Source organism: Petaurus breviceps, unplaced genomic scaffold (assembly GCF_028583685.1).
Source record: "Petaurus breviceps papuanus isolate PSGF00001 unplaced genomic scaffold, PetGlider_PUasm1.0 90784, whole genome shotgun sequence".
Taxonomy (NCBI): domain Eukaryota; kingdom Metazoa; phylum Chordata; class Mammalia; order Diprotodontia; family Petauridae; genus Petaurus; species Petaurus breviceps.
In genome coordinates this window covers 1,935,625-1,954,779 of record NW_027187345.1, presented here as the reverse complement: position 1 = coordinate 1,954,779, position 19,155 = coordinate 1,935,625, and the positions used below count along the sequence as shown (strand labels likewise).

Genomic DNA, 19,155 nt, shown 5'->3' with positions numbered 1-19,155 from the left:
CTCCTCCTCCTCCTCCTCCTCCTCCTCCTCCTTCTTCTTCTTCTTCTTCTTCTTCTTCTTCTTCTTCTTCTTCTTCTTCTTCTTCTTCTTCTTCTTCTTCTTCTTCTTCTTCTTCTTCTTCTTCCAACAGGTGATTTTGAATACCCAGAAGAGAAATACTCCACTGTGGGATAGTGTATTAACAACTTTCATATAGCACCTAAAACTTTGCAAAGCTCTTTACATAAATTACTACATTTGACTCTGAGAGAAAACCAGTGAGGTAGAGACACTTTAGGTATTAATATCCCTATTTTACAGGTGGGGAAAAAAGGTAGAGAAAGGTTAAATGACTTTTCCATGGTCACTTAGATAGTAAGTGCTGGAGGTAGGATTTGAAGCTTAAATCTTTCTGACTCCCAAGTCAGAAAGCATTCAACCTACTTTATGATGTTCTAGTAAAGTACTCCTAAAGAAACTAGGGGTAGTGGGTGTTACACACCTGTAATCCCTGATACTGAGGAGACTGAGGCTGTGGATAGATCACTGGAGCTTGGGAGATCTAAGTTGAAGTAGGGCTAAAGCTGATTCAGTGTCCATACCAGTGATGGGGTGCTTGGGTGTCTGTGCTTCAACTACAGTTTGTAAAATCACATAAGTTTGCAAAATCACATTTCTCCCCAGCCTAAAATCTCCCCAGCCTCAGAGCATTATCTAGGCCCCTTCCACCTGCTACCGTGTTTCCCCGATAATAAGACACTGTCTTATTAATTTTTTGGACAGAAAAACACCAGAGGGCTTATTTTCAGGGGAGGGCTTATTTTAATGAACATTGACAGCAATTTTAATAAACAGGTAAATGTGAACAAAAAAATGTACCTTTATTCAATAAGCAAATCACTGGGGAAGAACAGGATGACGTGCTCACTGCTGCAGCTCTGATTGGATGCAGCTCGGGAGCGCTGCGTGCGTTTCACGGGGGGGGGGGGGGGGGGGGGGGGCGGTGCATACAGACGGTACCGTAATGTAGCGTGTAGCGCAGGGGATCACCTTCACTACAGTAGCAATCTCAATAGGGCTTATTTTCGGGGGAGGGCTTATTTTAGAGGAATCTTACACAGTAAGGGGAGGGCTTATTTTCAGGATAGGTCTTATTATTGGGGAAACACGGTAGTACTCTGCCTAGAAACCATTCATGAATTATCTCCCCTTAGTATAATAACCATCTGTACCTATGAATCCTTTACTGGGCTATCTATGAGTAACTCCTTAGTCCATTATACACATCCTGATTCCCTAGTTAGCTTGGGACATATGTATACTCCCAACATCCATCTTGTCAAATATGACATTGATGGGTAGCAGACTGGGCACTTCTCAGTCATCCCTGACTGCTAGCTGACTCAGTGACTTTTCAAGCCTAAAACCACACCTCCATGCAGCCCCCTCCCTTGGGCTATTTCCCAGTGAATTATAAGCAATTCTCCTGTGCAGTAGATGTTAAAAGTGCATGTTCCTTTAAGAACTGACCACTCCTTTACTCCTCCCTAATCCCACCCTTACTCACCTAGTTAGCATAATTGGCACAGGTTATACTATGGATTATTCTATAAAAAACTTTAATTCTACCCCTTTAAGGTGCAGGTTCCCTAATACCTCCTTCCCTCTGTATAGCATAAAAATAAACTTTTACCAACTTGACTCAGAATATTTGAGCCTGTGAATTCATTCCAGACTGCCCCCCCAAGGGGCTCTGGTCATTGGGGTCCCTGAAATATCTATCATCCTTCTTCATTTATGGCGACCCAGAAGGGACCATAGTCTGAGGTCTCAAGCTTTCTTGGAGTCATGGTAAGCTCCTTTCACCACCTTGCTAAGTCTCAGACCTGCATGCTTTCTCGTTAATAAAGCTCCCTTTGGCTAAAGAGAAGGTCTGATTGAATTCTTTCAAAACTGAACCAGCTCTCCCTAGTCTGACTTTGTCATTTTGGTGCTGAAACCTGGGAGTCCAAGTATTAATTGGACTCTGATGATCTTCTCCTAGCCATTGGGATAACAGGTAAGCACCCCATCACCAGTATGGTGAGTCTCCAGTAGTAAAAGGTGAAGAGGCTGCCTAAGGAGGGGGTAAATCAGCCCAAATTAGAAATAGAGCAGGTCAAAGCTTCTGTGCCAATCAGTGCTGGAATTGAGTCTGTGAATGACTGGGGTACTTCAATTCATGTATAGGGTAGGAAAAGCAAGTAGCAAAAAAAAGAACAAAAGAAAAAGAAAAGAATTGATAGAGAAGAGATTTTTTTTTTGTTTAAAGTTCACCCACATCCTTCAGGTGAACTTGTCAACTAAATCAGGTTCAAGTCAATTCTGATGGCTGATTTTCGGTAACTGGCTACCTTTCTGTCAATGGGTCCTCCTTTCTTCTGCAAGTTTATTTAACTTTTTCCTTCTATTTTTTTGACTGATGAAGGGACTTTGAGGGAAGAGGTCAGGAGAAGGGCAAGGCAAGGTAATTTTAGTTCTTCAAAGGCCACTGTGTGGCCTAGAGTCTGACAAGGTCACAGTGGATCATCTATGAAGCTTCCTTCATATCACATTAAAAGATATAAGGTAGGTACTTGAAGTGAGCCTTACCAGTTGGGGTGATTATTATTAATTCAAATATAGATTGACCTTTGGCCAGTTGTTCCCAAGCCCAGTTTCATAACCCATTCCCAAATTTGCTCACCTGTAATCTGATGGAGCTGAATGGAGAATTAGAGCAAGTCACGTTGGAGTTTCTCCTTTATATCAACAAAACTATATTGTAGTATGCTGAGGGAAACATTAATACTAGAAACTGAGAAATTATGACCCTACACAAACTCATTATCCTGGTGGTTTCTTGGGTTATCCATACTTTTGGCACCTTATAGGGTATGAAAACAGAGAGCAGTTGGATATCCATAGAAACCATCTGGACATCATGAATCATCCTGCCTGGACAGCTTTGTGGAGGTTATCTAGTTTGGATAACATTTTCAATAGGTAAGTAGTTATATTTAATTCTCCAGTTTCAAAAAGGGTGATTCACAGAATGACTAATTTAAGAAGTCATTTATTCTGTCAACAAAAATTTATTAACAGTTTACTATATGGGTGATAACATTCTTGATCTTAGAAAGATTTGTAAGACTTTAACAAGTTCAAGAGATGCATTTAATGTTAGATAACAATGGCCATGGGCCCAAATTCAGCTTCTGACAACTACTGGCTATGTGGGCTATGTGACCCTGGACAAGTCACTTAACATCACAAAGCTCCTGGCAGCTCTCTGCAGTTATACATTACAGAGCTGGGGCTGATCTACATTGCTAGAGAGATTTGTTCACTGCATCTTCCCTACAGCAGTGATTTAAAAACAAACGAACAAACCCCAAACCCCCACCTAAAGAAGGTCAAGTGAAGCTACTTTTACTAGGTCTTCCATTTGTAAGTGACTTCAGTTATGCCCATTTAACTCTAGATACTTAAAACATCCATGATCAAGTGAGGTTGTTGTGGTTGTTGATTATTTCATTTGAGTCCAACTCTTTGTGATGCATTTAGGGTTTTCTTGGAAAAGATATTGGAGTGGTTTGGCATTTCCTTCTCCAGCTCATTTTTACAGATGAGGAAACTGAGGCAAGTGACTTGCCCAGGGTTACAAAGCTAGTAAGTATCTCACATCAGATTTGAACTCAGGGAGATGTCTTCCTAATTCCAGGCCCAGTACTCTATCTACTGTGCCACCTAGCTGCTCATTAAGAGAAGTCTCTATACCCAAATAAGTCTCTAAACAAGGTAAATATTGCATTTTTCAATTTAAAAATTCATCCACATTAAAAAATTCCAAGTGGTCCACTACAAACTTAGATTTTCTTGTGTTTACATAGTGCAGAAACACATTGGTGGGGTTAAGGTGAGGGCAGATTCCTTATAGGAATCACCATGGAAAGGGTTACTACTTGAGTAGGGAACCTGGTGAGATTCTCAAAAACACTAGAAGGTAACAGCATTAGCAACAGCCCTCATGAAAGGAGGTGGGGTAGACCCCCTAGGAGAGATAACGTTTCTCCTGACAGAAGACAGCCATGAGACTTTGACATCCCCAAAGAGACAGGCTAGTTTGCACTCAGGAAACTACCCAGAGGCCCAGCTAGAACTGCCCTGAACAGGAGAAGTGCCATTAAATTGAAAGGCATGGGGGGAATTACACTGAGGATAGTGGAAAGCATACTAGACTCTGAAGCAGCCGGTCTGGCTTCTCCATCCTGGCTTTGTCATGTACTAGCTTTGTAACCTTCAGCAAACCACTGAACAGCTCTGGGTCTCTTTCCACGACTGTAAAATGAAGGGTTGGATTAGATCAATGGCTTCCAACTTTTTATTCCATGAACCTCTTTCAACAACAAAAAAATGCTTGGTGAACCTCCAGGGTAATTTAATATACTACTCCTAATATTTTCTATAATTACTTACTGATTAAGGCAACACTACAGAATTTTTAGCATGAACCCCTTTGACCATCATGGAGAAACCCTTGAGAGATTTGCAAACCAATAAATGAGAACCACTTGATTACATAGTTATAGCTCACATTTGTATAATGCTTTAGAATGTACAAATTCAGTTCAGTTCAACTCAATTGATTAGCTTCTGTCTTTGCATTCTCAGTGCCTAGCACAGTGCCTGACACACAGTAGACACTAAATGAATGCTTATTAATTAATTTAATTAAAAAGTAAAAAGTGACTATAAAATGCAAGACATTGTGGTCTCAAAGACAGAAAATAAACAGGCCTCCCATTCAAGGACCTTCCATTCTACTGGGAGGATGCAACATATACAGATTTCAGCAAATAAACCCTACATATAAATAATACAAAGACATTTTAAGTTGTAGAAAGCACTAACTAAGAGGAAAGGGAATCGGGAAACGCTTCGTGTGTTAAGTGGCACCTAAGCTATGTCTTGGCAGAAACTAAAGCTCCTAGGAGACAGAGTGGAGAAGGGGGAGTGCATCCCAGACCTGAGAGACTAGCTACCCAAATTCAAGAAGGTACCAAGATAGAATATCGTTAATGTGGATTCCGCAAATGCACATTAAAATGTGGGTTTCTTGAAGGTGAGGGCTGTTTTTAGGATAGTACTTGGCATATGGTAAGTGTTTATTGATGCTTGTTGTCTCACTGAATGGGGCACAGACAGGAGGTCAGTTTGACAGAACACAGAGTTACTGAAGACAGTATAGTTATGTAGTAGTTATTGGCAGAGGCGGGATTTGAACCCAAGTCCTTTGCATCCTAATCTCACCATTTTTACATGTGCTACGCTGCCTCTTAAAGGCATTGGCAGCAGCTACAATGACAGCATCATCAGCAATGGCACTGGCCATGGTGATGGCAATGAGTCTGGCCCTCTTCTAAAGGAGAAGAACTGATCTGAGGTGTATTGGGAAGCAGATATGACTCTCTGAGGTTCTTTCTCCAGTAGCTTTTCTCACTGTATCTCATAGTGCTGGTTGCCACCTTATTAGTGATTATCTTCCTTAGTTACACATTCCAAACTGTCCCATGCTGCTCCCATGTTGCATATCACTTAGCTGATGCTTAGAACCACAAGCCTTGGAAGACTTAATCAGTCACAGGGACTGGGAGGCAAGTGTAAAGGAGGGAATCTCCTATGCATGGATCTAGCTTGTGTATGGGCTGCTCATGGGCCAAGGAAAATTTGCCTGGAACCACAAAATGTTTGACTCCATGTGCCACATTGTGCTGAAGACTGCCAACTTTAGTTTGAAATGCTTTGTTAAACTGATAATTCATAATAGGGAATCACAGCTCTTTTAAGGAAATATGGTAGGTACCTGGATTCAGGTTCTACCTTGACTACTTATTGCCCAAATTGGGCAAGTCACAATATGTCTGAGTTTCTTTCCCCCCCCCACCTGCAAAATTGAGTGGAGTATCTATGTATGATCTTGTGCAAGATTAGTTATGAAATATCATTCTCCAATAGGCTGCCAAAAACATTTTCTCTCACTAGTGTGACATCAACATTAGGTCATGGAAGCAAGAGTGAGGTATAGGTATAGAAGAGACCTTCAAGATTGCCTTCTCAAACTCTTTCCTTTCTTTTTTTTTTCTTTTTGCTTTTTGGAGGGCAATTGGGATTAAGTAACTTGCCCAAGGTCATATGGCTAGTTTTTGTGTTAAGTGTCTAAGGCCAGATTTGAACTTGGGTCCTCCTGACTCCAGGGCCAGTGCTCTATTTACTGAGTCACCTACCCACCCCAGCTAAATTCTTTCCTTTCACAGATGGTGAAAATGAGGTCCAGAGAAATCGAGTGAATTTTCTATGACTGTACAGTGGCAGACTCATGGCCACACTCCACTTGTGTTTCATGAATCTGTCAGGATGACTATCAGAGGTATTTGGGGTGCACAATGTTTTAATGTTACAATCCATGTATAGAATTTGGACTTACCCTGTTCCATGAATAACTAAGACACTGAAGAAGATGATAAACATGTGGTGTGTATACCAGAATAACTCATAGGAGGCCTGTCTAATGGTCTCAGTTGATGAGGTCATGATCAAAATCAAAATCACGGAGATCACCAGTCCAGTTACACCAGCTATTGTGGTTAGGGATTCAGTAATTAAGTTCTGAAAGAAATACATCTCAATTAGTACATGTTTCTTAAAGGTACTTTTCCTAGTTAAGATTGGAAAGTAAGAGTTTAAGATATTTTGTGAAAGAAAGAAAAGAAGGAAGGAAGAAACAAAGCAAAGAAGGAAGAAAAGAAGAAAGGAAGCAATATTTAATGAGCGTCGTCAAGCACCTATTTGTATGCAAGGTGCCAGGACACAAAGAAAAGCAGCACATTACTTGTCCTCAAAGACTTTATAGCTTAGCAGGGGGCTGAGCCACGTATCTAAATAAGTGTAATATGTTATAGAATACGATGAATGCATAGGAGAATGAAAATAGATTGGTATGAGAAATTCAAGTTTTTGTTATTTCTTTTCCCCCTGCTATTCTTTATATCTCCAACACTTAGAACAGGGCCTGGCACAGAGTAAAAACCTAATAAATGCCAGTTTACTGACAGACTGGCTAACTGAGGTATCATTTTTAGCTCAGGGAATCAGAGAAGCAGTTCCCTTCTACTCAACAGCAAGAGACACCAACTATGACTGTCAGGTCAAATCAGCTTGTCTGTTTTTGCAAGGCCGGAGAGCTAAGACTGGTTTTTACATTTTAAAAATATAATAAAACTTTATTAAGAAATGTTAGAAAACCATTGTTTGCTTCCAGGCTTTATAATAACTATATTTGACCCATAGTTTGTCAACCCCTGCTCTAGAGGAAGGTTTCGGTTCTAATCAGCTAATATAAGTTTATAAAAGACTTTAGTTTGTTGTGACATAGCCTGAAATTTACCATGTTTTTAAGTGAATGCTTTATTCAAGAATAGAATAAGCAAGAAAAAAAATGAAATGTTGAAGTTAGAGTAAGCTGTTTTTAAACATTCTTAAGCATCTTAGAAAAAAAAGTATCATTATTACTAATTGTTATGATCATGACCCACATTATTCCCATTTTATAGATGAGGGAACCAAAGCTAAAAGACCTTACCCAATTTACCCTGGCTCACACAACTAGTGGGTATTGGAGCCAGAACCCAAATTCAGAATGTTTTTTTTTTTTTAAGCAATTGGACTTAAGTAACTTGCTCAAGGTTACATGGCCAGTTTGTGTGTGTGTGTGTGTGTGTGTGTGTGTGTGTGTGTGTGTGTGTGTGTATTAAGTATCTGAGGCCAGAACCGATCTGGGGTCCTCCTGACTCCGAGGCCGGTGCTCTTACTGCGCCACATACCTGCCCCTCAGAATGTTTTTTGATGGAGGTTGGGGGGTAGGGTGGGCAGAGAGCACACTGTAGGAGACTTGTCTCTGACTTCTTAAAAGTGATTACTTAGTGGAAGACCCAGGTCTTCTGGCTTCATATTTAGGACACTTTCATTAAAATACTGTCCTCCCAGCAGAAAGGTAGCTTGCATAATGTGTGTGTGTGTGTGTGTGTGTGTAGATTATTGACAATTTGGGTGATTACATTTTTATCATCCTCTTCCTTCAATAATCAGCCTCTCTGTGCAGTCACAATTACTTTTAATGGTAACACTGGCCATAAAATTAGCTCATTTCCCCAAATATCAGATCTACACCACCAGCGATTCAAATGTATGCCAAAATATGAGGCCTATCAGAGTGGGTCAAGAAAACAATTTGCAAATTGAAAATGAAGACATCTAATTTATATTCCCTGAATTTGGATGATACTTCATAGTTATGAGTCTGACACAAGGTGAAAAAAAGTTCTTATGCAAGGTTTTAAAACGTAAAATATTGCATTTTAACAGGTTTATTGCATTTTATACTAGACCTAATCTATTCTCCCTTCCCCCAATAAACTAATTAAGTGCCATTCCTTACTTTTTCCTTGCTGTGTACCCTCTCAGCAGTTTATGGTAAAAAAAATTCACATTTTTAGCTGAAATTGATGTTAGCATTTGGCAGACCCTCTGCCTTGCTCTCTTTTATTAAAAGGTTTTGAAATATAGTTTTCCTGACAGAGAGATCAAAAGAGGAAGATTTCTCAGATGAGAAAAATGGACAAGCACTGAGGGGAACTCACTGTGTCATATTTCCTGATTGGGTTCAGGTAGCTTTCATTTGGGTTGTTGCCAAGGTAAGAAAGCTTGTTTGGCAGCTCCCCAGCCTCTTTAGATTGGCCGATGTGATAGCGCTCCATGTTGACCACATGTGCCACGATGTGGATAGCTAAAGGAAAAGAGGACAAATATATAGAGATTCACATAAGCTCCCTTGAATCCTTGCTAAGGCCCCTATGGAATGCCTCTCTAGAATTAAGTCTACCATTTTGGTTTTCTAGCCCAGGGAAAGAGGAGTGTTCATCATTCTCTGGAGATATTGTGAAGTTATCTAAATAAATCTTAAGTCACAAAATTAAGAAGCAAAATTAATCTTCATTCATTTTTATTTAAAACACTAATAGAAAAATATATTTCACATAGTACTTTGCAGGGATGATGGTGAGTGAGCATCATGAAATCATGCAATTAGCAGGAGGTGAAACTAGCTGAAACTCTACCAGTGGCAACTTTCACTGGATATGGGGTACGATGGTGTGATGGTGAGGAGGTAAGTCTCCCCCCTACAACCCTCACTCCCCTTCATTCATACAGGAAGGTGAAGCATAGTGGCTCAGAGAATAGTTATGAAGGTGCACTTGGTTCAGAAGGAGGCAGCACTCTCTCCCTCCTCCCACACTGGGTTATAGGATCATCAGATTATTTATCAATGTAAGGCTAGAAGGGACCATTAAAGGTCATCTAGCCTAATACCAAGAAGGCACCTAGGTAGCACAGGCCAGGAAGGAGTCAGGCAGACTCATTTTTGTGACTTCATATCATAGCCTCAGACATTTACTAGCTATGTGACCTCGGGCAAGTCACTTAACCCAACAGTTTCCTCATCTGTAAAATGAGCTGGAAAATGAAATGGCAAACCACTCTAGTATCTTTGCCAAGAAAACTCCAAATGGGGTCATGAAGAATGAGACACGACTGAACAAAGCCTAAAACTCTCATTTTACAGATGAGGTAACTGAAGTCCCAAAAGATAAAGAGATTTAGCAAAGATCACACAGGGAGTAAGTGTCACATAGGGAGTAAACCCAAGGTCATACAGGGACTAAGTGACAGAATTTGGATATATGAACCCCACCTTGTCTGATTCAAAATTCAGAATTCTTCCTATCATATTACTCATACCTGAAAGATTGGGGGTGGGTGGTACGTGGGAGGAGACAGCCCTTTGAGAATAGTCCCAAGATAACTGGACTTTTTTACTACATCCACCTGAGGCAAGGTATATTTGGTGTCTAAGTAAAGTATATACTGGGTCCAAGTGAAGTGGGCATTAGCTTTATCTCATCTATCTCTTTTATTTGGTTTTTGTTCTGGTTCAAGTTTGTATGTATGTCAAATTGCAGAGGATCTTAGGAACTTCTAATTCTAAATCAGTAATTATTTGAGACAAAGGACTGTGATTCAAGTCTAGGTATAGGGTTCAAAAGATAGACAATCTTAGCCTGGAAGACATTCTGCTTGAGTTTCAGCCTGAAGCAGTAACTGAGTTGGTATCAGAGAGAGACTCAGGTTCCATGAGACCAGGGGAGACATGAAAATAGAGTAATGCAGCATCATGCAGCCTCAGTCTCACTAGACTAATGACCCATAAAGCCTGGAAGAGATTATGGACAGTGTGTAGTTGGGGATGTGCCCAGCTGGATCAGTGTGATTACATAGCCCAACTATGTTGTTGGCCTTGAAGTTGCAGATATGGGAGTTGTTCCTTCCCAGGTTTACCCTGGTCACACATTTCCCCCATGTACGTGTCTCTCTATGCATGTTCCACTCTTATCACTGACAATGTGTTTTAGTGGATTAATAAATGAATATCATGAAACCAGGTACATCACATTTGAAGTAGGGGAGGATACCTGAGGTGTTATACCAGGAAGAGATCATGCCTTGGTATGGTGATTACCTGTCACCAGCATGTGATAACCCCCTGAAGGACATATACTAGTGCTTATTTTCATGACTTGGCATCTATTAACAAACTCTCTTTCCTGACTCTCACCTACCCCTTGGATCTGTTTGCTTTGTGATTTCTGACTTGATTTGGCATCGAATCCTGTTAACTATATTAACTAACTATGTGAGCCATGGCCTCTTCCTTTAGGAAGATTCTTTCTCTAGGGTCCTATTACTTGTATGTCCATACCTGATTTTTCTAAAGGATGGGGAATTCTTGTACTTGAAATAGATTTGTATACACAGATACATTTACTAGATATATTCATAAAGAACTGAAATATGACATTCTTCATATACAGAGAGCCCTTTTGTTTTTTGCATGTATTTAAGGGCAAGAATACACCACTAACATTCTGGGAAATGGCTACATTTGAACTTTAAACCAAGAAAATAAGATCATAACTTCATCCAGCCTGAGGGCTTTATTTCTAATGCTGTTCATTCCTGCTTCTGAAATCTGTTGAGTAGTCAGCAGTCACTACACAGAGGCAATGATATGTTGATGGGCACTCTGAGAAAGGGATACCTGTGAAGGGCCCAGATGTTGTCTACCACCGGGGAGCAGATTCAAGGGAGAGACCACAGCTTATTCGAACCAGGAGGTGTCTTAACTCTCCTACTGTATTTCCTTTTCTCTTTAGGGAAGAGTTAGAACTGCTGGCTAATCCACTGGCCTATGCAGAGGCAGTCATTCTGTATGATGGGAGGAATGTTTTGACATCTTCAATGGGTAAAGTGGAGGCCAGGATTGTGTTGGTAAATGTCTAATAATTTAATAATTTTGTGACCCACAAAAGTATGACATTATTTTAAGTTTAAGCTGCATTTTAACATTTTTCATCACTTTATTTTTAAAAAGACAATTACCAAAGCAATAAATTAAACCCCAATTTGTAGGTTTGCTGATGATACCTGAGTTGTTAATGCTCACATTAAAAATTTAACAATTGACACTTTCAACCCAACTTAAGCTGACTCCAATACGTGTCTGATCAGAAGTATTCCTTTGTTCCTTCCTTCCTTTTTCTCTTTTTTGAATAAGGATTTTAACTTTCCATGAATATCAGTGTAGCACCAAAGTTATTCATTTATTTTCTCTTGATCTTGCTAAATGACTTATCTACCTCCTTTTCTCATAACATATTTACTAAATATCTTTTTGTATAATTTCTTGCACAAAAAAATCTTTGTTAACAGGTATGCATCATGCTACATTTCCAATATGTGCTTTTTCATTCTCCATTGGGTCACAGGCAAGCTTAATTCTTTAGAAATGAAGATATTCTATTATTTATGGTCATATAAGTTCAAAAAAAAGTTTTTTTAAAAAGCTATTAAAAGTTTTTAATGTGGTGTCAGGTTGCTGCTTAGAAAAGAAGTTGCTGCTTAAATAAAGTATATTTTTACTCCCTTTCCAAATCTGGGCTGAGATAACTTTTCTTCTCCAGAGACTGTATAAATGACCAAAGTAGCTATAACAACTGTATTCATGGTTTGGAGAGTAGGTACTCTTCATCCATTTAGTGGATCTCTGTGTAAATGACTTTGTGTGGTCATGGATCTTATCAAAGAATCACTGTAGTGTTCTGGGGATCGATGTAACCAACACAAATCATTCACAACCAGGAGCAACTGGTGAAGCTTATCATTTATAAGGAATTTTTCTCCCATTTGGATTTAGCAAGACATCTTCCATGGTGTGGCATCCTTTAGGAAGGACATTTCCCTTCTTTGTCCCTTACTTAAACAGAAGAGAATTCCAAAGAAAATTATCTTGGGATATTTCTTCATATCTTTACATAAATTATTTCTGTATGTTTCAAGCAATCTTACATGATTTTAACATAAGTATGGGAGATACTTGTTGGAGGAGAGCTCTATATAGTAAAATTACTTTTAAGAAAATAATCAATTGACAATATGCACTGTGGCATCTTATACTCTCTACTCATTTCAAGTATAATTGTGTGCCTATGGACATGTGGTTTTCTGTAGGAAATTATTTCCAAAAGCCTGCTTACTCTCACCTCATATTTTCAAGCAAGAATGCCCTTAACTTAGATAATTCTCCTAAAGATTTTATAGAAATGAGAAAGTAGTCACATGGATCAATAGTGATTGATGTCATCTTGATTACTTTTTTTTGGTAATAGTTCCATTTATGGATTTTTCTAGTCATTTGGTATTTTCTCTTCTTGCTGATATTATATTTGCCATGATGAGGAGCCCAAAGGAAATTAGAAAGCATCTTAATCAAGGAACACTTTCCTCTTTGTCAGATAGAGAAACATGTAAGAAACACGTAACTGATTTAGAAGATAAACACAGTTGCAAATAGTATGGAGGAGAATGTTAGAAGATTTTGAGCTATAGTATTTCACAAAACAGCAAAGAAGGGTGGGAGTGGGAGAGAAAACAAATCTGTGGAAGGCTTGGCATGAGACACAATAAGAAAGTTCATCCTCAGAGCAATTACAGATGAAAGTGGATGGAAAAGCAAAACAGAGGCAAAATAAAGCAGTTCTGTCAGAATTTTGTACAATTTTCCTTCATTATCCATGACAGTAGAATCAACGTATTTTGGTCTCAAATGTTCAGTTTCTGATGAGGAAATGGAAAAGCATTGAAAAGGATGAAGGCAAGAAGAACCATTGGACAAGTAACACAAACAAAATCCATGATAGATGTTACATACTTTGGTAAGAACTGAGAGTTTTTAAGCTACTCTAGTTTGTAATTAAGGTTGGGACAGTAGAGTGACATTAGGTTGTGAAGAACTTTGGATAACTGCTTATTACTCAGTAGACAATAGAGAGCCATTTAACAGTTTCAACAAGAGATTTGACATGACCTGATCTGTGAATATGGAAAACAAGTCTGACAGATGGCAGTTTAAAAAATGATTTGGAGAGAGGAGAGTGGAAGCGGGAAGACCTGTCAAGAGACTATTATATCTCTCCAGGTGGTTAGAAATGAAGATCTGTACTAGGATAGTGTTAGTGGGAAGAGAAGACAAGGGACAGCCAGAACTAGAATTACAGTAGAGGAAATGGGGACTTGTGCCAGAGCTGAAATTTAGAGGGGTGCCATTTTCTCCCTCAGTGGCAATTAGGCTATTGGCATCAGATATAAAAAATCAAACAATTAAAGGTAGTCCTTCTGTTTCCCAGATCCCTTGTCTGATATGGATGGGGCTCCCTCTTATTTGCTCCCAACATCTTCTGCCCTGAATAACCTTCACACTCTACTCTATTTCTCTATTCTAGTAGCACATTTATAAAAAAATTCCCTTTAACACACAAATCTCATAGCAAAGCTTTTTGGAGGTGATGCCTCAGCAAACTTAAGTTAAAATAGTGTGTCATATCTATAGTGCAGGAAAGTCCCCTAGAGATTTTGGTCCAAAGTTTTAGCCCCATTCGCCTTATCAGCTAAGTATGAAAACTATTATTGTTATATAAAGTACTCTTTGCCTGAGCTCCTAGCAAGCCCTAGGCAAGGCACAGTTTTCTGCTGCAAAAGCCATCCATTCTAACTCCCAACATCTAAGGTAGGCAAAGGGGAAGATTTCCAGAATAGCTTCAAAAGCTTCAGTATCAGTATCTGTCCAAGACACCTGAGCAAGAGGGAAGTTGCCATGGCAACCCAGACAGGGTTTCAAAAGAGTCTGGAGTATGGGAATGGGAAGCTGAGGTGGCTTATGTGGGGCATAAACTGAGGGACACATTCTCCCTACCTGCTGCTAACTCTGTGCTACCCTATGACCACCAGGCTCTGTTTTGACAACAACTGACCTATCTCCTCACCTGAGTCTGGCTACCACCCTACTGGTCATTATCCTATTCTGCCATTCCATGCAGTATGAACATTCCCTCCATTTGGACCCTTAACACAGCTCCTGATACTCTGGACTCTGATAGTTGGGCTTTTGCCTTAAATTTCTCAGATCCACTACTTTACCACCATTTTAAAATCATGCTGCCATAGCTGCCAGTGACTGTACCCCCTCCACAGGGGCCCTTTATGTTTGATTTTCCTTCATTAGAATGTAAGCTATTTGAAGGCAGGGACTATTATGTTTGTATTTGTATCCTCATTTCTTAGCCAACTCCTTCCTTCCTTCCTTCCTTCCTTCCTTCCTTCCTTCCTTCCTTCCTTCCTTCCTTCCTTCCTTCCTTCCTTCCTTCCTTCCTTCCTTTGTTCCTTCATTCCTTCTTTCCTTCGTTTGTTCATTCGTTCATTCCTTTCTTCCTTTCTCTCTTTCTCTCTCCCTTCCTTCCCTCCTTCTTTTCCATTCTCAATGCATCTTAGAGTTAAAGGATCTTCTCGAGGTTCATCAGCATAGCCTTGTGGAGACAGGTCGCTCCCTCCAAGACATGACTGGACCTGCTTCGTTTACCTGAAAGCCACTGGTGAGGCACTATAGTTGAATGCTTGTGCAGCTTGAAGGTGAGATTCAAGGTTTTCCTGCACCACCGATGGGTTCCTTCCTTACACTAGCCATTACTCTGCTCCCTTCCCACACACAGCCTCATGGTATCTCTCTAAGGGCCCACCTTTTCATCAGGCACAAAAATTCCTAGTTATGACTCTGACAATAACTCCAGTGAAGAGCTCAATTCCTTAGAGAAAGCAGTAAAAATAGCATAGGCAGAAAGTGGGGACATGACATGAAAGTATTTATGAGAAGCACTGGGGAAAGGAACAAAATGAAAAAAGAATGAAGGAGATGACTTCTTAAAACACTTTTACATTGTGTGAATTAATTAATTCATTAATTAGTATCAAACTTTCATTTTCACAATGTTTTCAGGGGAGGAGGAAGGCAGGGGTATTTTGTATTGAATGGTAGCAGTAGCAGGGAGACAGGTAGCCGCTCTACCACCCCTGCCCTGGTATTATTCAATGAAGGCTTGGTGTGTGTGGGGGTGTCTGGATAGCTAGGGTGGGTCCAAGGATCCTAGTCACCTTCTGACAGTGTCTTCAGAGAATTCATTTGGGAAGACTGACCAGCATTTTCAGAATGGAAACCAGGCCCTATTCAAAATCACATAAAGGAATATTTTAAGAGGAGAAGTATATACACAGAGGAATGAATGCCTTCAAACAATAGACACTGGTAGGCTAAATGATCATGGACTTAAAGGAAATACTGGCAAAAAAGGCTGGCTTTGCCTGCTGGAGATGCTTACAGAAAGGAGGTTTCCTTTGGTATGACAAAGATTTCCAAATTGTTACTGTCACTGAGTCAGGCTTTGTCATGTTTTCTTTTCTGTCCATAGTTTTATGGAGATGCTAGAAAATATATACCTTGAGGGGCAGCTATGTGATGCAGTGAATAGAGCACTGGCCCTGGAGTCAGGAGGACATGAGTTCAAATTCGACCTCAGACACAATACAAAAACTAGCCGTGTGACCTTGGGCAAGTCACTTAACCCCAAGTGCCCTCCAAAAAGCAATATATATATATATATATACCTTGAAAGCTGTTTTAATAGCATTACTTAGCCAGAAGACTGGTGAAAGAAAAAAACATACTTAAAGAGATACAGAGACAGAGACAGACAGACACACAGAACATTTCCAGTGTAATTTCAGTATATGAGCAAATTCCACATATTCCACATATTCTGTTTTCGCTGTTTGACTGAGGATGACCAATGAAAACCACCGTGGCCTTGTTTTTGTTGTGAGCTAATTGTGGCTGTATTTAATGTTCTTCAGTCTCTCACACTCTAAGTCCTTGTGTAGGGAAGAGAGAGCATATGGCTTTATAAATGGCTTCAGCTTAATTTCACTTAGACTTTTCTCATCCCCTCCCTGTTAGAATTCTGTTTTCCTTCACAAGGTCACTTTGTGTTCTCAAAGACTACACCAGTGATATAAATGTCCTGGGAAATCCCACCAAGCTGGAAAGACTTCAGGGTGGATATGGAAGGGATCTCAGAGTCCATCAAATCCAGTACCTTCACTTTACAGGGAAGAATTTAGACATCTGACATGTGAGGACAAGCTTTGCTATGTTTAGAGGGATGGTAACCCTGTGACAAATTTTCTAGAAGACCAAGAGATATGGGATTGTAATCAGTATCAGTAGAGGGAATTCCCACATCATGGAAATCACAGGTCCTTAAAGTATGGAGGTAAACAGTTCTTTCATCACTCATTATTTAAAATAGAGCAAAGGAATAGGGTGTCTTACTAATCCCAAATATCATGATGCTACTAAGAGAATCCAAATATAAGATGGCAAATTGTCACTCCCAGAAGGATTTTCCACTCTTGCAGTTGGATGACTTCTAGGAATACTGCCAGAAACTCAAAAATTCTGTTTTTTCCATATGGATGTTGCTTAATGCTATAAATCATTTGAGGGGCATTTAGGTGGCACAGAGGATAGTGTGCTGGGCCTGGAGTCAGGATGACTCATCTTTCTGAGTTAAAAAAATCTGGCCCCAGACACTGTCTAGCTGTGTGATCCTGGACAATTCACTTAACCCTATTTGCCTCAGTCTCCTCATCTGTAAAATGAGCTGGAGAAGGAAATGGCAAACCACTCCACTATTTTTGCCATGAAAACTCCAGATGGGCTCACAAACAGTAGAACATGACTGAAAAATGACTGAACAACAACAAATCAATCATTCGGGGGCTTGGTGTGCCTTGGTCCTCTTCACACACTCAAGGATTTGAACAAACTGGCCTTCTTATGGATCCTCACATATCCCATTTCCATTTCCTGTCTCCATAGCTTTGCCTAGCTAGGCTGTCACCCCTGTCTGTAAGGTAATTCCTTCTTGCCTCTGTCTCCCAGAGTTTTTAGTCTCTTTGAATATTCAGCTTGAGTGACACTTCCTACGATGCAGTGTTTTCTGATCCTCTTCTCCCTTTCTTCCAACCACCACCTGCCCTACAAATGACCATGTACTTGTCTTATATGTGTTATTTACATACTTCCATGTGCACATATTATTTTCCCCAGTTGGATGAAAGCAACCTCCTTGAGGGCAGGGTCAATTAAATTTTTGTCTCTCTATCACCAATACCTGGTACATAGTAGGTACTCAATAAATGCTTTTAGACTCATGATGGAAAATGCTATCCACATCCAGAGAAAGAACTATGGACCTTGAATGCAGATCAAAATAGACTATTTTCTTCTCTTTTTTCTCATGGATTTTCCCTTTTGTTCTGATTCTTCTTTCACAACATGACTAATGCAGAAATATGTTTAATATGATTGTACATGTATAGCCTACAGATTGCTTGCTGTCTTGGAAAGGAGGAGGAGAAGGAGGGATGAGGGAGAAAAAAAATTGGAACTCAAAATCTTATAAAAGTGAATGTTGAAAACCATCTTTACATGTAATTGGAAAAAACAAAATAATATCAGGTGGAAAAAATGCTTTTAGTTGGCTACAAAGTGGTATAGTAGAGAGAGCACTGGGCTTGGAGTGAGGAAAACCCGAGTTCAGATTTGCCCTCAGACACTAGTTGTGCCACCCTGGGAGAATCACTTAACCTTTGTCTGTCTCAGTTTCCTCACCTATAAAAGTAGGGATTATAGTAGCACCTATCTGATAGGGTTGTTGTGAGGATCAAATGAGGTAATATTTGTAAATAGCCTTGTGATTGACTAGTATGGTTGTTCATTCTTGGAGGACCAATGACATCAGGAAGGTGATGTCATGACATGCAAGTGAAATGGATTTCAGTGAGGCCTCATTTTCTCTTCCAAAGCCATCTGGGTCTAGTGGCCAGATATAGATTAGGACAGCTAGAGATGGCCCCCAATTGACTAGTAGGAGACACTTAATGAATGTTTATTCCTTTACTTCCTCTTTCTTTTATTAATTCATTGATTATTATCTAGTATTATCTAGATATTATACTAGTAGGTTTTTTTCAGATTGCTTTTTCAAAAGTCAACCCTACTACTTTATCCTAGCACCTTCAAGGTCAGTTGCTTTCATTTTTCCCTGCTGATGTAGAAGATAGTTCAGATACAGGGCTGTGAATAACAGGCAGGGGTATCACAAAGGTAATGTATTCAATTTAGTTCAACCAATATTCGTCAATTCACGGAATCATAGGCCTAGATCTTGAAGGGAACCCTAAGACCATCTAGTCCAATTCTACAGACAAGGAACTCAGGGAAGTTAAAAGACTTGCCCAAGGTAACATAAGTAGTAAGTATCAGAGATAGAATATGAACCCAGGTCCTTCTGGCTCCAGAACTTTTCTACTGTGTTGCTTTTACTCCATGACTGTTATATGCCAGGCACTGTTCTAAGCTCAGGAGCTACAAAAACAAAATTCAAATTCGCTGCTCTCAGGAAGCTAATATGCAGGTACAAGTAGACTTCAGATAATAGATTTGGACCTTGAAGGGATCATAGAGGTCAATATAATAGAGCGTGCTGAGTTATAGCTCTGACTCTAAGTTGGTAAACTTTGCTTTTTCATCAC

At 39.8% G+C, this 19,155-nt stretch overlaps 1 protein-coding gene across 1 annotated transcript in view; it reads right to left on the bottom strand.

Moving 5' to 3' along the window:
• The window catches only part of NOX3 (NADPH oxidase 3), a 100,530-nt gene that overhangs the window by 61,755 nt on the left and 19,620 nt on the right, over nt 1–19,155 (bottom strand). The window contains exons 5-6 of the mRNA XM_069069745.1: nt 8,697–8,842; nt 6,485–6,666 (exon numbers count right to left, since the gene is read on the bottom strand). Coding sequence (XP_068925846.1) covers nt 6,485–6,666; nt 8,697–8,842 — 328 coding nt within the window. The remainder of the gene's footprint in view (nt 1–6,484; nt 6,667–8,696; nt 8,843–19,155) is intronic.